General features: G+C 48.1%; 1 protein-coding gene across 3 annotated transcripts in view; it reads left to right on the top strand.

Annotated features, from left to right (window-relative positions):
* Positions 1 to 13,624, top strand: part of KAT2B (lysine acetyltransferase 2B) — a 92,872-nt gene that overhangs the window by 58,573 nt on the left and 20,675 nt on the right. For all 3 annotated transcript variants that reach the window (XM_043474817.1, XM_043474819.1, XM_043474818.1), the window contains exons 7-11: positions 1,285 to 1,391; positions 5,496 to 5,621; positions 7,983 to 8,119; positions 10,326 to 10,534; positions 11,891 to 12,017. In XM_043474817.1, coding sequence (XP_043330752.1) covers positions 1,285 to 1,391; positions 5,496 to 5,621; positions 7,983 to 8,119; positions 10,326 to 10,534; positions 11,891 to 12,017 — 706 coding nt within the window. The remainder of the gene's footprint in view (positions 1 to 1,284; positions 1,392 to 5,495; positions 5,622 to 7,982; positions 8,120 to 10,325; positions 10,535 to 11,890; positions 12,018 to 13,624) is intronic.

A 13,624-nucleotide genomic window follows, 5' to 3' on the forward strand; every position in this document is an offset into this window, starting at 1 on the left:
AATTGCTAACCTTTCACATCGCTGCAATGTAAACGTCTTGAAGGCAAGGCAAGGCTGTGCTCACTCTGCCCTCCCTGCCACGGCACCTGGCATGTGGCGGGCAGCCAGTGTTGGTTGAGTGAATGAAGGAACACTTTCTCAGCGGTCGGCACCGGTTGCAGCATGACAGTGTATAGTCTTTGGCACCACCGTGTGCAGAAGTTACTGTTGATGTCTCCATTTTATAAAAGGGGAACCGAGGAAGAGGAAAGCTAGGAATTTGTCCCAAGGTCACGGAAATAATAAGTGGTAACTGGGTTTTAGACCCCAGGCTCTTAGCCGTTATTCTATATTCCTCCATGAGAATGAATGTGCCTGAAAGGTTTGCAGGAAGACTTTCCAATACCAGAAGTATAGATTTGGGTTGGTATTTTACTCACAGTCTTTTGCATTTGCGGGGAAACACAAGAACTGTCCAAGGTACTTACCAGCATTCAGTTGCCTGGACCTTTCTCAGAGCCTGCAGTTCAGTGAGCCTGGGTGGGGCTTGGGTGTCTGCATTCCAGCCACGGTGTGCAGGTGATTTCTGTGGCCCCAAAACTTGAGACCTGCTTGTTTTATAACATGACCGGAAATATAACATGGTAATTAGTCTTGGCCCTGCAGTTTACTGGTTGTGGGCCTTTGTGCCAGTTATTGAACCTGCCTGTGCCCTAAGTTATTTTCATCTGTGAAATGAGTACAGTAATGAATCCTATCTCAAGGTTATTCGGAAGAGCGAGTGAGTTAATATACGTTGACTGCTTAGAACAGTGTCCATCCTATAGTAAGAGCTATGTGTACATGTGTGTGATAAATAAAAACAAAATCTGTAACTCATTGTGTTGATGAGAAGATTCAATGAAACGTTCTCAGCACAGTGTAGCACGTGGCAAGGACTCAGCTTTTGTGATGGAAATGACGACAACAGCTCTAAGGAGAGATGAGCTCTTGTTCCAGGACTCTCCCAGGGGGACTTGGTGAAATGCATTTCCACTGATGTAATTCTCTGTGTGGTCTAGGTTGTATCTACTAATACCTACATGGAGTCCAAAGAGAATACATTTGTAGAAATGCATTTCTATTTGAATATACCAAGGCCACCCAACTAAATCATCACCTGATGATTTACTGACTTGAGTATTTCATATTTCTGAATTGAGGATGAGATGCTAGTGTTGGTGGGATTGCCATGGGTGCCCGGCACTTGTCCCCCTCGTGATGCATGACTTGTGATCTCACTCTTGCCTTTATTCTTGTCCCTAGGTTTCTGTCCATGTTAGAAGAAGAAGTTTATAGTCAAAACTCTCCCATCTGGGATCAGGATTTTCTCTCAGCTTCTTCCAGAACCAGCCAGCTTGGAATCCAAACAGGTAAAAAAAAAAAAAATTTTTTTTTTTTTTTGCATAAATCAGAACACAACCAGGAAGTGTTTGTTGCAGTTCACTGTGCATTTATTTGCATTTTTCATCAAGAAATTGAAGACTAAAGTCAGCAAAGAAAAGTAAACACTTTGGCAAACCTGGCATCAACATCTCTGTTCCTGAAGCGAGCAGGTGCGAGGCAGACAGCTAAGGCTGCAGCAGCTGCTGCTCTGCCCCAAGGTTTGCTCAGCCTGCCCTGCACAGCCGTGCGGAGGGCGAAGCACCCGGCGCTCAGGTCTGCAGGCAGACGCCGGCTGTTTAAAGACAGAGTCTCGGTCACGGCCTGCTCTGCAGGCACGGCTCAGTCTGGCTTGTGAGTCTGGACGTCTGTTTGGAACACCAGGCTGCTCTCGGGTAACGGTGGGGCTGAGTCTCAGGACGTGCCATCCCCCGTGGGCTCAGGGCCTCAGCGGGCCTTTGGTGAGGACGTGTGACTTGGAGTCACACTGACTCTGGAGACAGGGTCTGAACTCCTGCCTTGGATGCTCAGAAGCCTCGGAGAAGGCTGTCAGGAGGTCCCAGGGCAGGCATTTCCGTGTGGCCTCGGGGAGAGGCAGAACGCAGAATTTTGGTGTCGACTTTTCAGTAGATCTGGTTCAGTGTGTCCTGGGGACCGTGAGTGCCGCCTGCAGCAAAGGTCGTTTGTTTCTGCCGTTCTCGACACCTCCCCCGGTTTGATTTTATATCCAGCGAAAGTCACCCTTAGCCACCCCTAGTGTGCGGTCCTGTGGATTCTGGCGAACGCCCAGTGCTGTATCACCCCGTGGCCGTCGGCCCAGAAAGTTCCCCGTGGCGTGCTCGGCGCTGAGCTCGGCCCTGGTGGCCCGCCTCCGGTCCGTCCTTTGTTCCTGTAGTTGTGCTTTTCTAGAATGCCACACGAGTGGGATCACACAGCACGTAACGTCCGACTCTGGCTTCTTTCACTGAGCATACGGCACTGGAGAAGGTGATTGAAACGCTATTTCATCTGGAGCCTGAGTTTGGATGTGAATAAAATTAAATCCTACCCAGCAGAATACTTAGGGAATGAGGTATTTTGGTTTGTATCAAACCTTCTTTCTTTGGATTCTTGTTCCCAAAACCATGTCAAAGACACCTTTTGTGTTGTGTTTTTTCACCTTAGGCCATAAAATATAATCTCACGTTTCTCTGGCTCACAGTCTGCAGCCCTCTGGGGCCTGTCTGTGTGTGGACAGGACTCCAGCCCACGTGTCGACCCTTCCCGGAGAGCTCCCCGAGCCCCTGGGCTCCTGCTGCGTCCGTCTCTGCCCTCATGCTGTTGGCTTTGTCTCTGCCTTTAACTTACCTGACCTTTGGATGACATCTCTCCCCCAGACCCTTTTCTAATTCTCTCCATGCCTCCCGGCAAGAGCTGGGTCTCCTTTCTTCCAAACATGGAACCTCGATAATGTCCTATCCCCGGTTCTTTAGCTTGTCTGCTCGGTGGCACCACCCATGGGATCTAAAATACTGCTGATGTCTGGGGCTTCCCTGTGGTCCAGCGGCTCAGGCTTCTCACTCCCCGTCAGGGGCCCAGCTTCCCTCCCTGGCCAGCGAACTGGATCTCACATACCACCACGAAGAGTTTGCAGGCTGCAGCTAAAGACCCCACAATCCAAATGCATAAATACTAAAAAAAATAAAAAACCTACTGATCCTGAGGCCCCTGCCAAGAGGCTGTGGCGTAAGTGACTAAGGGCGTGGCCTTCGGCATGTTAACAGCTCCTGGAGGGTCTGATGGGCATCAGCCCGAGACCTGCTGCCCTCAGCAGTCACCACGCTACCCCAGCCCCCTTTTCGTGAGTGTGATGCCTACCTGGTCAGACCCAGTTTATCCATGAGAATAGCTCGCACTTCCAGTGAGTGCTGGCTGGTGAGGTTTGCTTTGGGTCTTTAAGCTCTAGCTAGAACCAGGAGAAGTTGGTGTGATTAACCCTTGTATGTGGATGAGACATGGGAGCTCAGAGAGGAGCAGCCAGTCGCCCAAAAGCAGAGCCTTCCGAGTGATGGGACAGGGTTTCCCATCGCGTCTGATTCCCGCTGCACCCCCGTGTGCCTTGCAGACACGCAGGCAGACGCTTGTGGAAGGAAAGAGGAATGATGGGGCGGGGACCCGATCCTGGCTCCAGGCAGGTCCAGCTAGTTCTCTGCTGGAGGGATGGAGGGGGTCCCTGTCTGTGAAGACTTCCCTGACCCTCCTGCTCAGGACGCCTCCTGGCCTGCCCCGCTCCCCGAGACTCGCCCGTCCCCGCGCAGCATGGAGCAGGCGGCTGTCTCTGGCCCCTGGGACGTCAGGTTCACCCCAGTGGGTCCGGCTGTCACCCAGCTCAGCTGGAGCGCACTCATCAGAGTCCCTGCCCCCGTCAGAAGCCGGCCGACTTCTGTTCTGCTGTAATTGCAGTGTGTGCTCTGGGGGGAAAGAAAAGGGTAATCTTCTCCTTAATTGGCATGTCTGTGCACCCAGGCACCCGTGAGAAATGACAGTCACAATGACGGCTCTGAACTTCGGCGAGGTTCTCAGATGTCTTGTGAGTCACCAGAGCTTCCTCTTTGTGTGGAAGCTCTGTGAAATTCAGGAGGCCTGTTTGCTGGAATGAAAGGCCTGCAGCCTGGCGCTTCAGTCTCTTCTGATTCCTTCGTGTGTGTGCATCTGAGGAAGTCTCACCTATATATGGCTATTTTTCTTTTTAACACTTATTGTTGATGGCCTCTATGAGAAAAGAATGTAAAAAAGAGTGGATATATGTAAATGTCTAACGGATTCACCTCGCTCTGTACCTGAAGCTAACAACACATTGTCGATCAGTATATTCCAGTTCTTTACATACCGGCTGCTGTTCAGTTGGGAGCTGTGTGCCCGTGTCTCTGCAGCTAGTTTTGCTTCTTTCACCACTCTCGGCTGCGGGGGCGTCCCCGCACCGAGACGGCGTGCTCTGGGGCCTCTTGTCTGCGAGCTCTGTGCGCGGTGTCGCTGATGTCTGTCCTGCCATCAGCCACTCACGAGCAAACAACGTCCTACTTCCTACCTTGGCTTTTTCTTTTTCTGTAAAGGCAAAACAAAATGGTTTTGTTTGGATACACTCTTGAACTTACAGAAAAGTTACAGGACCAGGACAAAGCAGTCCCGTGCTGTGTATTTTCTGTTCCAGACTCAGCAATTGTTAACGTTTTGCCCTGTTGCGCCATCGTTTCTCCTGCTTCTGTCTCTCTCCATGTATATTAACGTGTGTGTACCTTTCTGTCTTCCTATTAACGTGTGTGTACCTTTCTGTTTTCTGAACGGTCTGTCGGTTACAAAGGTCACGCCCCTTTGCTGACTTCAGTGGGAATCTCCTAAGAGCAAGAGGGTTTTTGTATTTAACCCCAGCAGAGTTATCACAGTGAGGAATTTTAACCTTGATGCCATATTATTCCTTAATCTGGCTTCTGTTTTTCATCCTTCCTCTTATCTCAGCCACGTGGTTCACAGCCATTTTCTGTCACACCAGGAGGCACGTAACGTTGGCTTCTCCCATTATCACTGGTGTGAAGTTTGTCACTGGATTAAGGTGGGGTTTTTGAGATTTCTCCACAGCAGTGATAACTTTTCTGCTTTGGTAATTTAAAAAGAAAAAGGTACTTTTGTGGGGAGATACTTTGAGGCTATTCTATCTTTATCAAAATTACAGTCACAAGATTCGGTCTGTACAGGTGCTTCTTCCCTGAATCAGTCATTATGTGCTGGCTGCTCCCTAACTGCCCCCCACCCCACAACTTTCATCATTGCTTCCTTATTTGTTGGCATTCTCCTGTAAGGAGAGTTTTACCTTCTCCCAATTATTTATTTATTCATTTCTTATATTATCACTGTGGACTCAGATATCTTTATTTTATCCAGTGGGTTATAATCTGCCCTTGTCTTTATTATCAAGCTCACATTGGCCCCACAGCTTCTGTCTTAAAGATGACTGCTTCGGGGTGCTGGACGGGAGTAGAATGGTCTCGCGTGCACTTGGTTCATTATTACCAAGAAAGACGTCATTTAATGCCTTCTCTTCCTTCTCCCGGGGGCAGTTATCAGTCCACCTCCCGTGGCTGGGACAGTGTCCTACAATTCCAGCTCCACTTCCCTTGAGCAGCAGAATGGAGGGAGCACCAGCCCATCCTGTCGAGGCGCGTCCGGGCTTGAGACAAACCCAGGTAAGCTCGAAGGGCGTCAGCGAGGGCTGTGATTCGCCTGAGAAGCTCCGTTATCTGAGGAGTGTGAAAGGGAGCCCTAAAGCAACTGCGTGCTGTGCGTGTCAAGGATCTTAATGGCTGGAACTCCCTCTGAGCTGCATTGGTTAGTTATTGCTATTTAACAAACCAACTCGAGACGCAGAGTCTCAAATTGTGATCCTTTATTATCATAGCTCACTCATTCTGTGTGCTGCCTAGGAGGTGGCTGATACGGCTTGTCTCCTTTAGGCTATACTTGCATAATTCTCGTCCTCCTTTGAGGACCACTGGATTTTTCCTTTCCTTGGGGCAGAATACGTCCTTATGATGATGGCAGAGACACCAGAGAGCAGGAAGAAATGCAGCTTCCTGCAGCTTAAGCTCATAGCTGGTACACCATGATGCCTATCTTATTTTGTCATCGGAAGCGAATCACGGGGTCAGACTCAGAATCAAGGGGTGGGGAGATGCCCTTTACGCCTTTTGTAGGAAGAGCCACAGAATCATTTGGCAGAAGCTGGATACAGGAGGGGAAAGAATTTGGCCATGAATGTAATCTGCCACGTAGGCAAAAAAATCTCTTAATGCTAGGGGCGTTTCGCAGTTATAGAATGTTCCGAAGGCCGCGTTTGTGTCCACAGCTGTGACATCAGACACATCTCAGCATGAGCGAAGCTTGACACTGAGAAGCCCCGTGAGATGGGGAGAGGAGAGGGTTTTCTGTGAAGGACGAAGCGTGCAGCACTGGGCCACTTCCGGGGGAGGCGCTACTGACTATTCTGGAAACTCCGCCGTTGAATTCAGATATAGCCCAGGGTGCTTTCTTATTGCAGCACTCAGCAAGCTATCCAGTTTGGGGCATATTGGGTATAAACCTCAGCTCCAAAATAAATAGTTCACACCATTATTCTTGTGGAATTGTGGGATTTGAAGAGTTGATCAAATGAAGGAAAATATTCTCACTCACCTCCAATAATAACAACTAAAGAGTTATAAAAATACAACTCAACAAAAGCTGTTTAGTAAGTTGTCTCATATTTGGAAAAGCATCTTGTATGGACAAGATGCTCGACATTGCTCTGCTGCCGTTTAGCTCAGGATGGTGTGAATGCTTTATGGAGCCTGCTTACTGGAATTCACACCTGAGGAATCAATTGGATTTGAGCATTTAAAAATTTAATTGTGAAAATAAATACGTTATGACAGAAGGAAAAAAAGGAAAAAAAAAAAACCAAACATGATAGTAGGACAGAAAGCGGCCATGTAATCTAAGGAGGAAAGTCGGGGAGAGTTCTCCGTGATTTTGCCTGGCCTTTTCCAAGTTGTGATACATTATGACATCCTGGGAATGAATGTACCTACTTCCAAGGCCAGGGGCCCTGCTCACTTTGTGAGGCATCATTTTAAGGCAAAAAAAGGATTGTGAGAGATCATGAGGGTCATTTTGTAATGACAAAAACTAAATTCACCAGCAAAGTGAAACAGTTCATGAGTGTATTTCCAGTATATGTAGACATACACACACATATATAACATACATCCACAGATGTATATATACATATGTCCATGCAAACATATATGAAAGAAGGACTTAACTATAAGGAGAAATGATCAAATCAACCAGAAGTTGAATACTTGAAGAAACATCTCTGATTAATTCATAGATCAAACAGACAAAGCTATCAGTAAGGACAGAAGCCCCACAAACACAATCAACACGTAGAGAGCACTGAAAAATCGGGAAATGTATTTTCCCGAATGTGTACATTCTTTCCAAGAAGATGCTTAATTTACAAATAATTGGGCAAGTTTTAGGTCATAACTCAAGTTTCAAGAAATTTTGACCTTTGGTATCTTAAGGGCCATATTCTTCTGACCACAAAGGGACAATTAATCTCCAACATGGAGGTTAATAACCAGTGATAATTAGACTCCCCCCTCAATATGCACATGAAGAAGCAGTGCCTTAATAACTCATATGTCAAGTTAAAAAACTTAGTGTAGAGAGCAAATGCTCTTCAGAATGGTGGGCACTTGGGGGACTCCCTGGTGGGCCAGCAGTTAAGACTCTTGTGTCTCAGTGCAGGGGGCAGAGATTCAGTCCCTGCTCAAGGAAATCCCACATGCTGCCCAGCCAATAAATAAGTAAAGTAGAAAAGAAAAAGAATGGTGGGCAGTTACTGCGACCTCCTCTTTCCCACCTTCTACCACACCGCTCCTCCCTGGTTCACGGAGGGTTGATGTCCACACCTGTCAGTGTTATTAGAAAATCAGTTGGATTAGTTGGCACATGCTTTGTGTTTAAAATAACCCATCATTTGCCCTTTTATTTTGATCATCAAGGAGAAAAGAGGAAAATGAATGACTCTCATGTTTTGGAGGAGACCAAGAAGCCCCGGGTGATGGGCGATATCCCACTGGAGTTAATCCACGAGGTCATGTCCACCATCACAGACCCCGCGGCGATGCTTGGGCCAGAGGTCAGCAGGGGGAACGCGAGCCGCCTGCGGGTGAACCCTGTCCGCTCTGTAGCCACTCCTGCTGTTGGGGACGGGGTGGTGTTGCCGAGGGAGCTGTGCCCCCTGTTTGCATGTTGTCTGGGGCTCAGGGTGGAGAGGCAGGCAGGCTGATGAGAGGTTAATTCCGCTGATGACAGCCACGTCGCGGGGAAACATAATCCCCACCGTTGAAGGCATTCCTCTTGCTTCAGCTTTTTATCTTGAAAAATTTAAACCCTCATAAATGTTGCAAAAATTCCGTGATAAAGATCCAGAGTCTCTTTATTTAGACTCACAAATGGTTTGCATGCCACGTTCACTGTCCCTCTGTCTCCCTCTCCTGTAAGCCATGTGGAACCATTTCAGAATTAGATACAGATGTTGTAACACTTCACCCCTAACTTTTTTGCATGTGTCTCTGAAGACTGAGACTATTCATTTGCATTCCCACAGTGTAGTTATCACTACCAGAAAATTTAGCTGGATTACAATATCATCTAATGTGTGGATAGGCAGTCTACAGCCTGGGTATCAAATCCAGTCCACTTGCTGGTTTTGGCCTAATGTACAGCCCATATCCAGATTTCCCATATATCCAAATTCTGTTGTTTATCATATATCTTCCTGTTGTTGGAGGATCCGTCTGGGGTCACATTGCATTTAATTCTGATCTCTTCACCTCTTTAGTCTATTTGGTTTATTCTAGAACAGTTCCCCAGCTCTCTTTTGGCCTTTTGTGGCAGCACCATTGTTGTAGAGTCCTGCTTTGGCATAAGGTCTCTGTATTTGGCTGTATCTGTTTACTCATGATTAGATGCAAGTAAAGCCTTTGGGGCAAAAGGACTGCTGTCATCTCGTGTCATATCCAGGGGCAAAGCAGTTTAAGACGTTTCTGACAGCTTCCAGGAAATGAAGAAATGAGATGATTTTTCAAAACATCTGTAAAAATTTTTTTTGAGAATGGCTCTGCTGGGTGAAGGTATCCATGTTTAATTTGTCATGTTTCCTTAGAGATTTATTTTGTGCAGTTGAGGATAATTCACAGAATTGGAATGCTGTTAAGAGAGCGATCTCCTTGTAAGATTGTTCTTTCCATTTCCTTCTAGGTATCCAGTCCTTGGGACTTGGGACTATAGTACCTTTTGTGAACATGTCTGTCGGGGATTTAGTAGCTTCACAGAACAGTTTTGCTCAGTTTGTTTCAGCTGTGAAGTGTGGATGTAGTCACACATTTCAGGATTTGTTGGGTGGATTTAGTGGTGTCCTGAAGTTGCCTTGTACTGGTGTGCACAAGGCAACTGTGAAATTTTCAGGAATTTTGTGAGACGGTCGTTAAATGTGTTGGAAGCTTGAAATTGGCCATGGTGGCCGCTGGGCCTCCGGGTCAGCCATAGACCAGTGAAGCCGGAATGCGCCAGCAGCTGGCCCTTCTGCCTTGGGGGTCTGTTTGTTGAACATTGACCTGCACCCCACTGCCTGGGTTAAATAGGATGGGGCGCAGGGTGCTGGGAGGAGGTTGTGCTGCCAGCTGGGGTTGAGAGTGGTCAACACAACACCTTTGCAAAGAAGACTCTCATCCTATGAAAAACAGGTGCTGGTAGTATAGACGTGACTGCCACTTGTGGGCCTGCAGGGAGAATTTGGGGTCTGTGACCCCAAGGGTGCTCAGCTAGACGGGAGTCCCAAAACCAAGGACTGGCAGGCTTTAGCACACAGGACAGAAAGTCTGCCTCCCCCATTAAATCAAGTCCTCTGGCGCTCTGCCCGGCCCACACGTGTCCGCGTGGCTCTCCCCCGCGTTCACCCCGCTGCAGTGTCCGCGTGGTCCAGACTGCATTCACCCTGCTGCAGTGTCCGCGTGGTCCGGACTGCGTTCACCCTGCTGCAGTGTCTGCAGCTGCCGCAGAGGCCTCCTGACTTGCAGATCCAAACATGAGCTGTTTGGCCCTTCAGAGAGTCTGGTGATTCCTGGTCTGTACCGAGTGTCCATGGACACGTGGGAGACTCTGGTCTGGCAGAACGCTCTGCCTAGCTGTCTGTTTTGTTTTCATGGCTTGTGTGTTATTGGTTGGGACCCTGAAACCCACGAATAGGTATCTTATTAGCGCATGGAGGAGAGGCGCTGCCGTGAACTGCCCCTCCCGTCTTAGGGAGGGGCTCCATGTAACCTCCTGTCTCCTGCTCCCAGACCAACTTTCTGTCGGCGCACTCGGCCAGGGACGAGGCTGCCAGGCTGGAGGAGCGGCGGGGTGTGATCGAGTTCCACGTGGTGGGCAACTCCCTGAGCCAGAAGCCCAACAAGAAGGTGCTCATGTGGCTGGTGGGGCTGCAGAACGTGTTTTCACACCAGCTGCCGCGCATGCCCAAAGAGTACATCACGCGGCTCGTCTTTGACCCGTGAGTCCTGCCCCCGCTTTGCTTCCATCCCTTTGCTTTCCGCTTTCCTGATTTATTTTGTAAAATGCATTCTGTTTTTTAAGATTTTTTTTTACTTAAAAAATTATTTACTTTTAATTGAAGGATAATTGCTTTACAGAATTGTATTGGTTTCTACCAAACATCAACATGAACCAGCCTTGAAGATTTTTTTTTTTAATGTGTACCATTTTTTAAAGTCTCTCTTGAATTTGTTGCAATATTTTTTCTGTCTTATGTTTTGGTTTTTTGACCCCAAGGCAAGTGTGATCTCAGCTCCCTGGTCAGGAATCAAATGGGGGTTTGATCCCACCCTCTGCGTTGAAAGGTTAGGTCTTCACTGGACCACCAGGGACCTCATTCTCCTTTTTAAATGAAAGAGGAACCGCTCAGGTAGTGAAAGTCAGTCACAGTCACCCACCAAGTCCTGCTGCTTCTCATCAGCTGTGCAGACAGTGACGTCACAACCACGGCCATGGCCAAAGGCGTTCAGATTAGTTTTCCAGCAGCTGATCAATTTTTTGTTAATGAGGCTTTATATTTTAAGCTGCTGGTGACCATTCTGTGCTTCATTCATTGCATTAGTGAAGGAATATATAAACATTAAGAGGATGTCCCAATTTTCTCATAGTCAAATATTCTGATTTTGGCATCTTAAGTAGGTTCCGTTCTTGCCTGAGTCTGTAAGCCCTGGCAAGATTATTGTGGTGTTAAGTTAACTTTGATCACCCATTGCATTAAAAATTGGGAAAAGACAGGAAAGAAAGCTTCCGTAATTGAATGCATTTTAACATACAGAGCCCAGTCGCCTGTGTGGACTGTGACCCATGCCCGTGACTGTTCAGAGTGACATTTTAGGCAGAAGGCCTGACGGGAGTCTGGAAGCCTGGTTTTAGCAAATCGTGCGGGTGGATTGTGTTTTCTTTTCCTTATAGCTTCTGTGGTATTTCTGAGTGAGAGTGAACTTTTCAGAAACGTGTGCTCAGGTCCCTGGCTTTTGCTCCCCCTGGGCTGCCGTCCTGGGTTCACGGGTGTCGGACGTGACCCTATTTCAGCACCAGTCAGCGCCTGTCCATGGGCTCTGTTCTTCACCTGGGGGCTCAGACCCCCCTCAGGTGGCTGGCATTTGGTCCTCAAGAAAACTCTGGGGACGTCTTGGTGGCAAGCTTGCTCTAAGACATCCACTTAAAGAATGTTCTAAGTGAGATGGTGACCAGACAGACGCGGTTTCCACAGAAAAATCAAAAAAGAACCTCCCTTCCTTCCAGTTTTCCTGACTGGTTAATGAGGAACACCCCGAACAGGAGGTGAAACGGTGACGAAATCTTCTTCTTCCAGGAAACACAAAACCCTTGCTTTAATCAAAGACGGCCGTGTCATTGGCGGTATCTGCTTCCGGATGTTCCCGTCCCAGGGCTTCACAGAGATTGTTTTCTGCGCCGTAACCTCTAATGAACAAGTCAAGGTAAGGCTCACCCAGGGTCTCGGAAGAAACGCAGGATGTGGTGCTTTTCACAAAAGCCGCAGAGCGTGGCAGGGTCTCCATGTCCAGAGAGTCCCAGACTCTGAGGAGTATCCTCTCACTGCGAGTGTGTGTGTGTGTTTGTGTGTGTGTGCGTGTGGAGGGCACACGCCTCCACATACCCACAGTCAGTCTCTACCGGGCTTTGTTGGACCTCAGGGTCAGGGCCGGGGCTGGGGACACCAGGCAGCCCCAGGAGCAGCTCAGGTTTAGTTTATGGCACGTGAAGAGGTGTCTGCAAACACTCTCAGTGGTGTTGGTGATTTCCATGTGCAGATGTGTCCACACACGCCTGGGCACACGGCACCAGCAGAAGGGGTGTGGTGCCATGTGGGTTAGGGAGATGCCTGAGGCGGCTCAGACCTCAGAAAGATTCCTTAGGACCTCGTGCCTGAAGTGAGGGGACAAGGGCTAAAGAAATCCTGTTGGGGAATTGAAAAATGTGAGTAATTGTATGACTGGGTTTTAGAAATACTCATGCAAGGTTTGGAACTTGGGTCTTTTGGGGAGTGTGAGTGTGTGAGAGACTGATCTGTATGCATGTGAGAGAGACGGACGGACCTTTGTGAGTGTGTGAGAGACTGATCTGTGTAAGTGTGTGATTCTGATCTGTGAGTGTGTGAGAGACTGATCTGTGTGAGTGTGTGATTCTGATCTGTGTGAGTGTGAGAGACTGATCTGTGTGAGTGTGAGAGACTGATCGGTGTGAGTGAGTGTGATCTGTGTGAGTGTGAGAGACTGATCTGTGTGAGTGTGAGAGACTGATCGGTGTGAGTGTAAGAGTCGGATCTATGTGAGTGTGAGAGTCGGATCTGTGTGGGTGTGAGAGTCGGATCTGCGAGTGTGTGTGATTCTGACTCGCCTTCCCAGCTGTCCTTGGCACAAGTCCCTCCCCAGGAACCAGACTGCCATGTTTACCATGCGGTTGGCTTTGCCATCTGCCTGGAATAGACCAGACTCCTAATTGGCAGGAAGATCTAGGTGATGTTGTGTCCTACTCTGTTGCTTTCATGAAAGTGGAACCAGAAACGTGTCTTCAGAGGGTTTGGTACTTGGGGAGTCCTAAAGTCATACAAAACTATGGCATTTGGTGGAAAGATAAGTAGCTACTGAATCAGTAGCTACTGAGATAACGTATTGGAAAGTCTAAGGCAGTGCTACGCAATGATCTATAACATGATGTGCCCACGTCAGCCACATGTGAGTTTAAATTTTCTGTTAGCTACATTGAAAATATGGAAAAATAATTCTAAAAATATATACTTTATTTTACTCAGTATATCCAAAGTGCTGTCCTTGAAGCAGGCACTCAGGGGCCAGGAATTATGGAGACTGTTTACATTCTTTGATTTGTACCGAGTCTCTGAAATCCACAGTGTGTTTTAGACTGCACCTGTCTTGCTCTGGACTAGGGCTCTCTGGGCTTGGACAGTGCGGGCCTAAGGACACTGTTGCCTTCTTCAGTTACCATGAAGCAATGCCAGATACAAAAACCGAAAACGGATGATCTCTGGAAGGAATCGTGCTTGGCCTGGGGGCCGCAGCCAATG

The sequence above is a fragment of the Cervus canadensis genome, chromosome 7, assembly GCF_019320065.1.
Source record: "Cervus canadensis isolate Bull #8, Minnesota chromosome 7, ASM1932006v1, whole genome shotgun sequence".
Taxonomy (NCBI): Eukaryota; Metazoa; Chordata; class Mammalia; order Artiodactyla; family Cervidae; genus Cervus; species Cervus canadensis.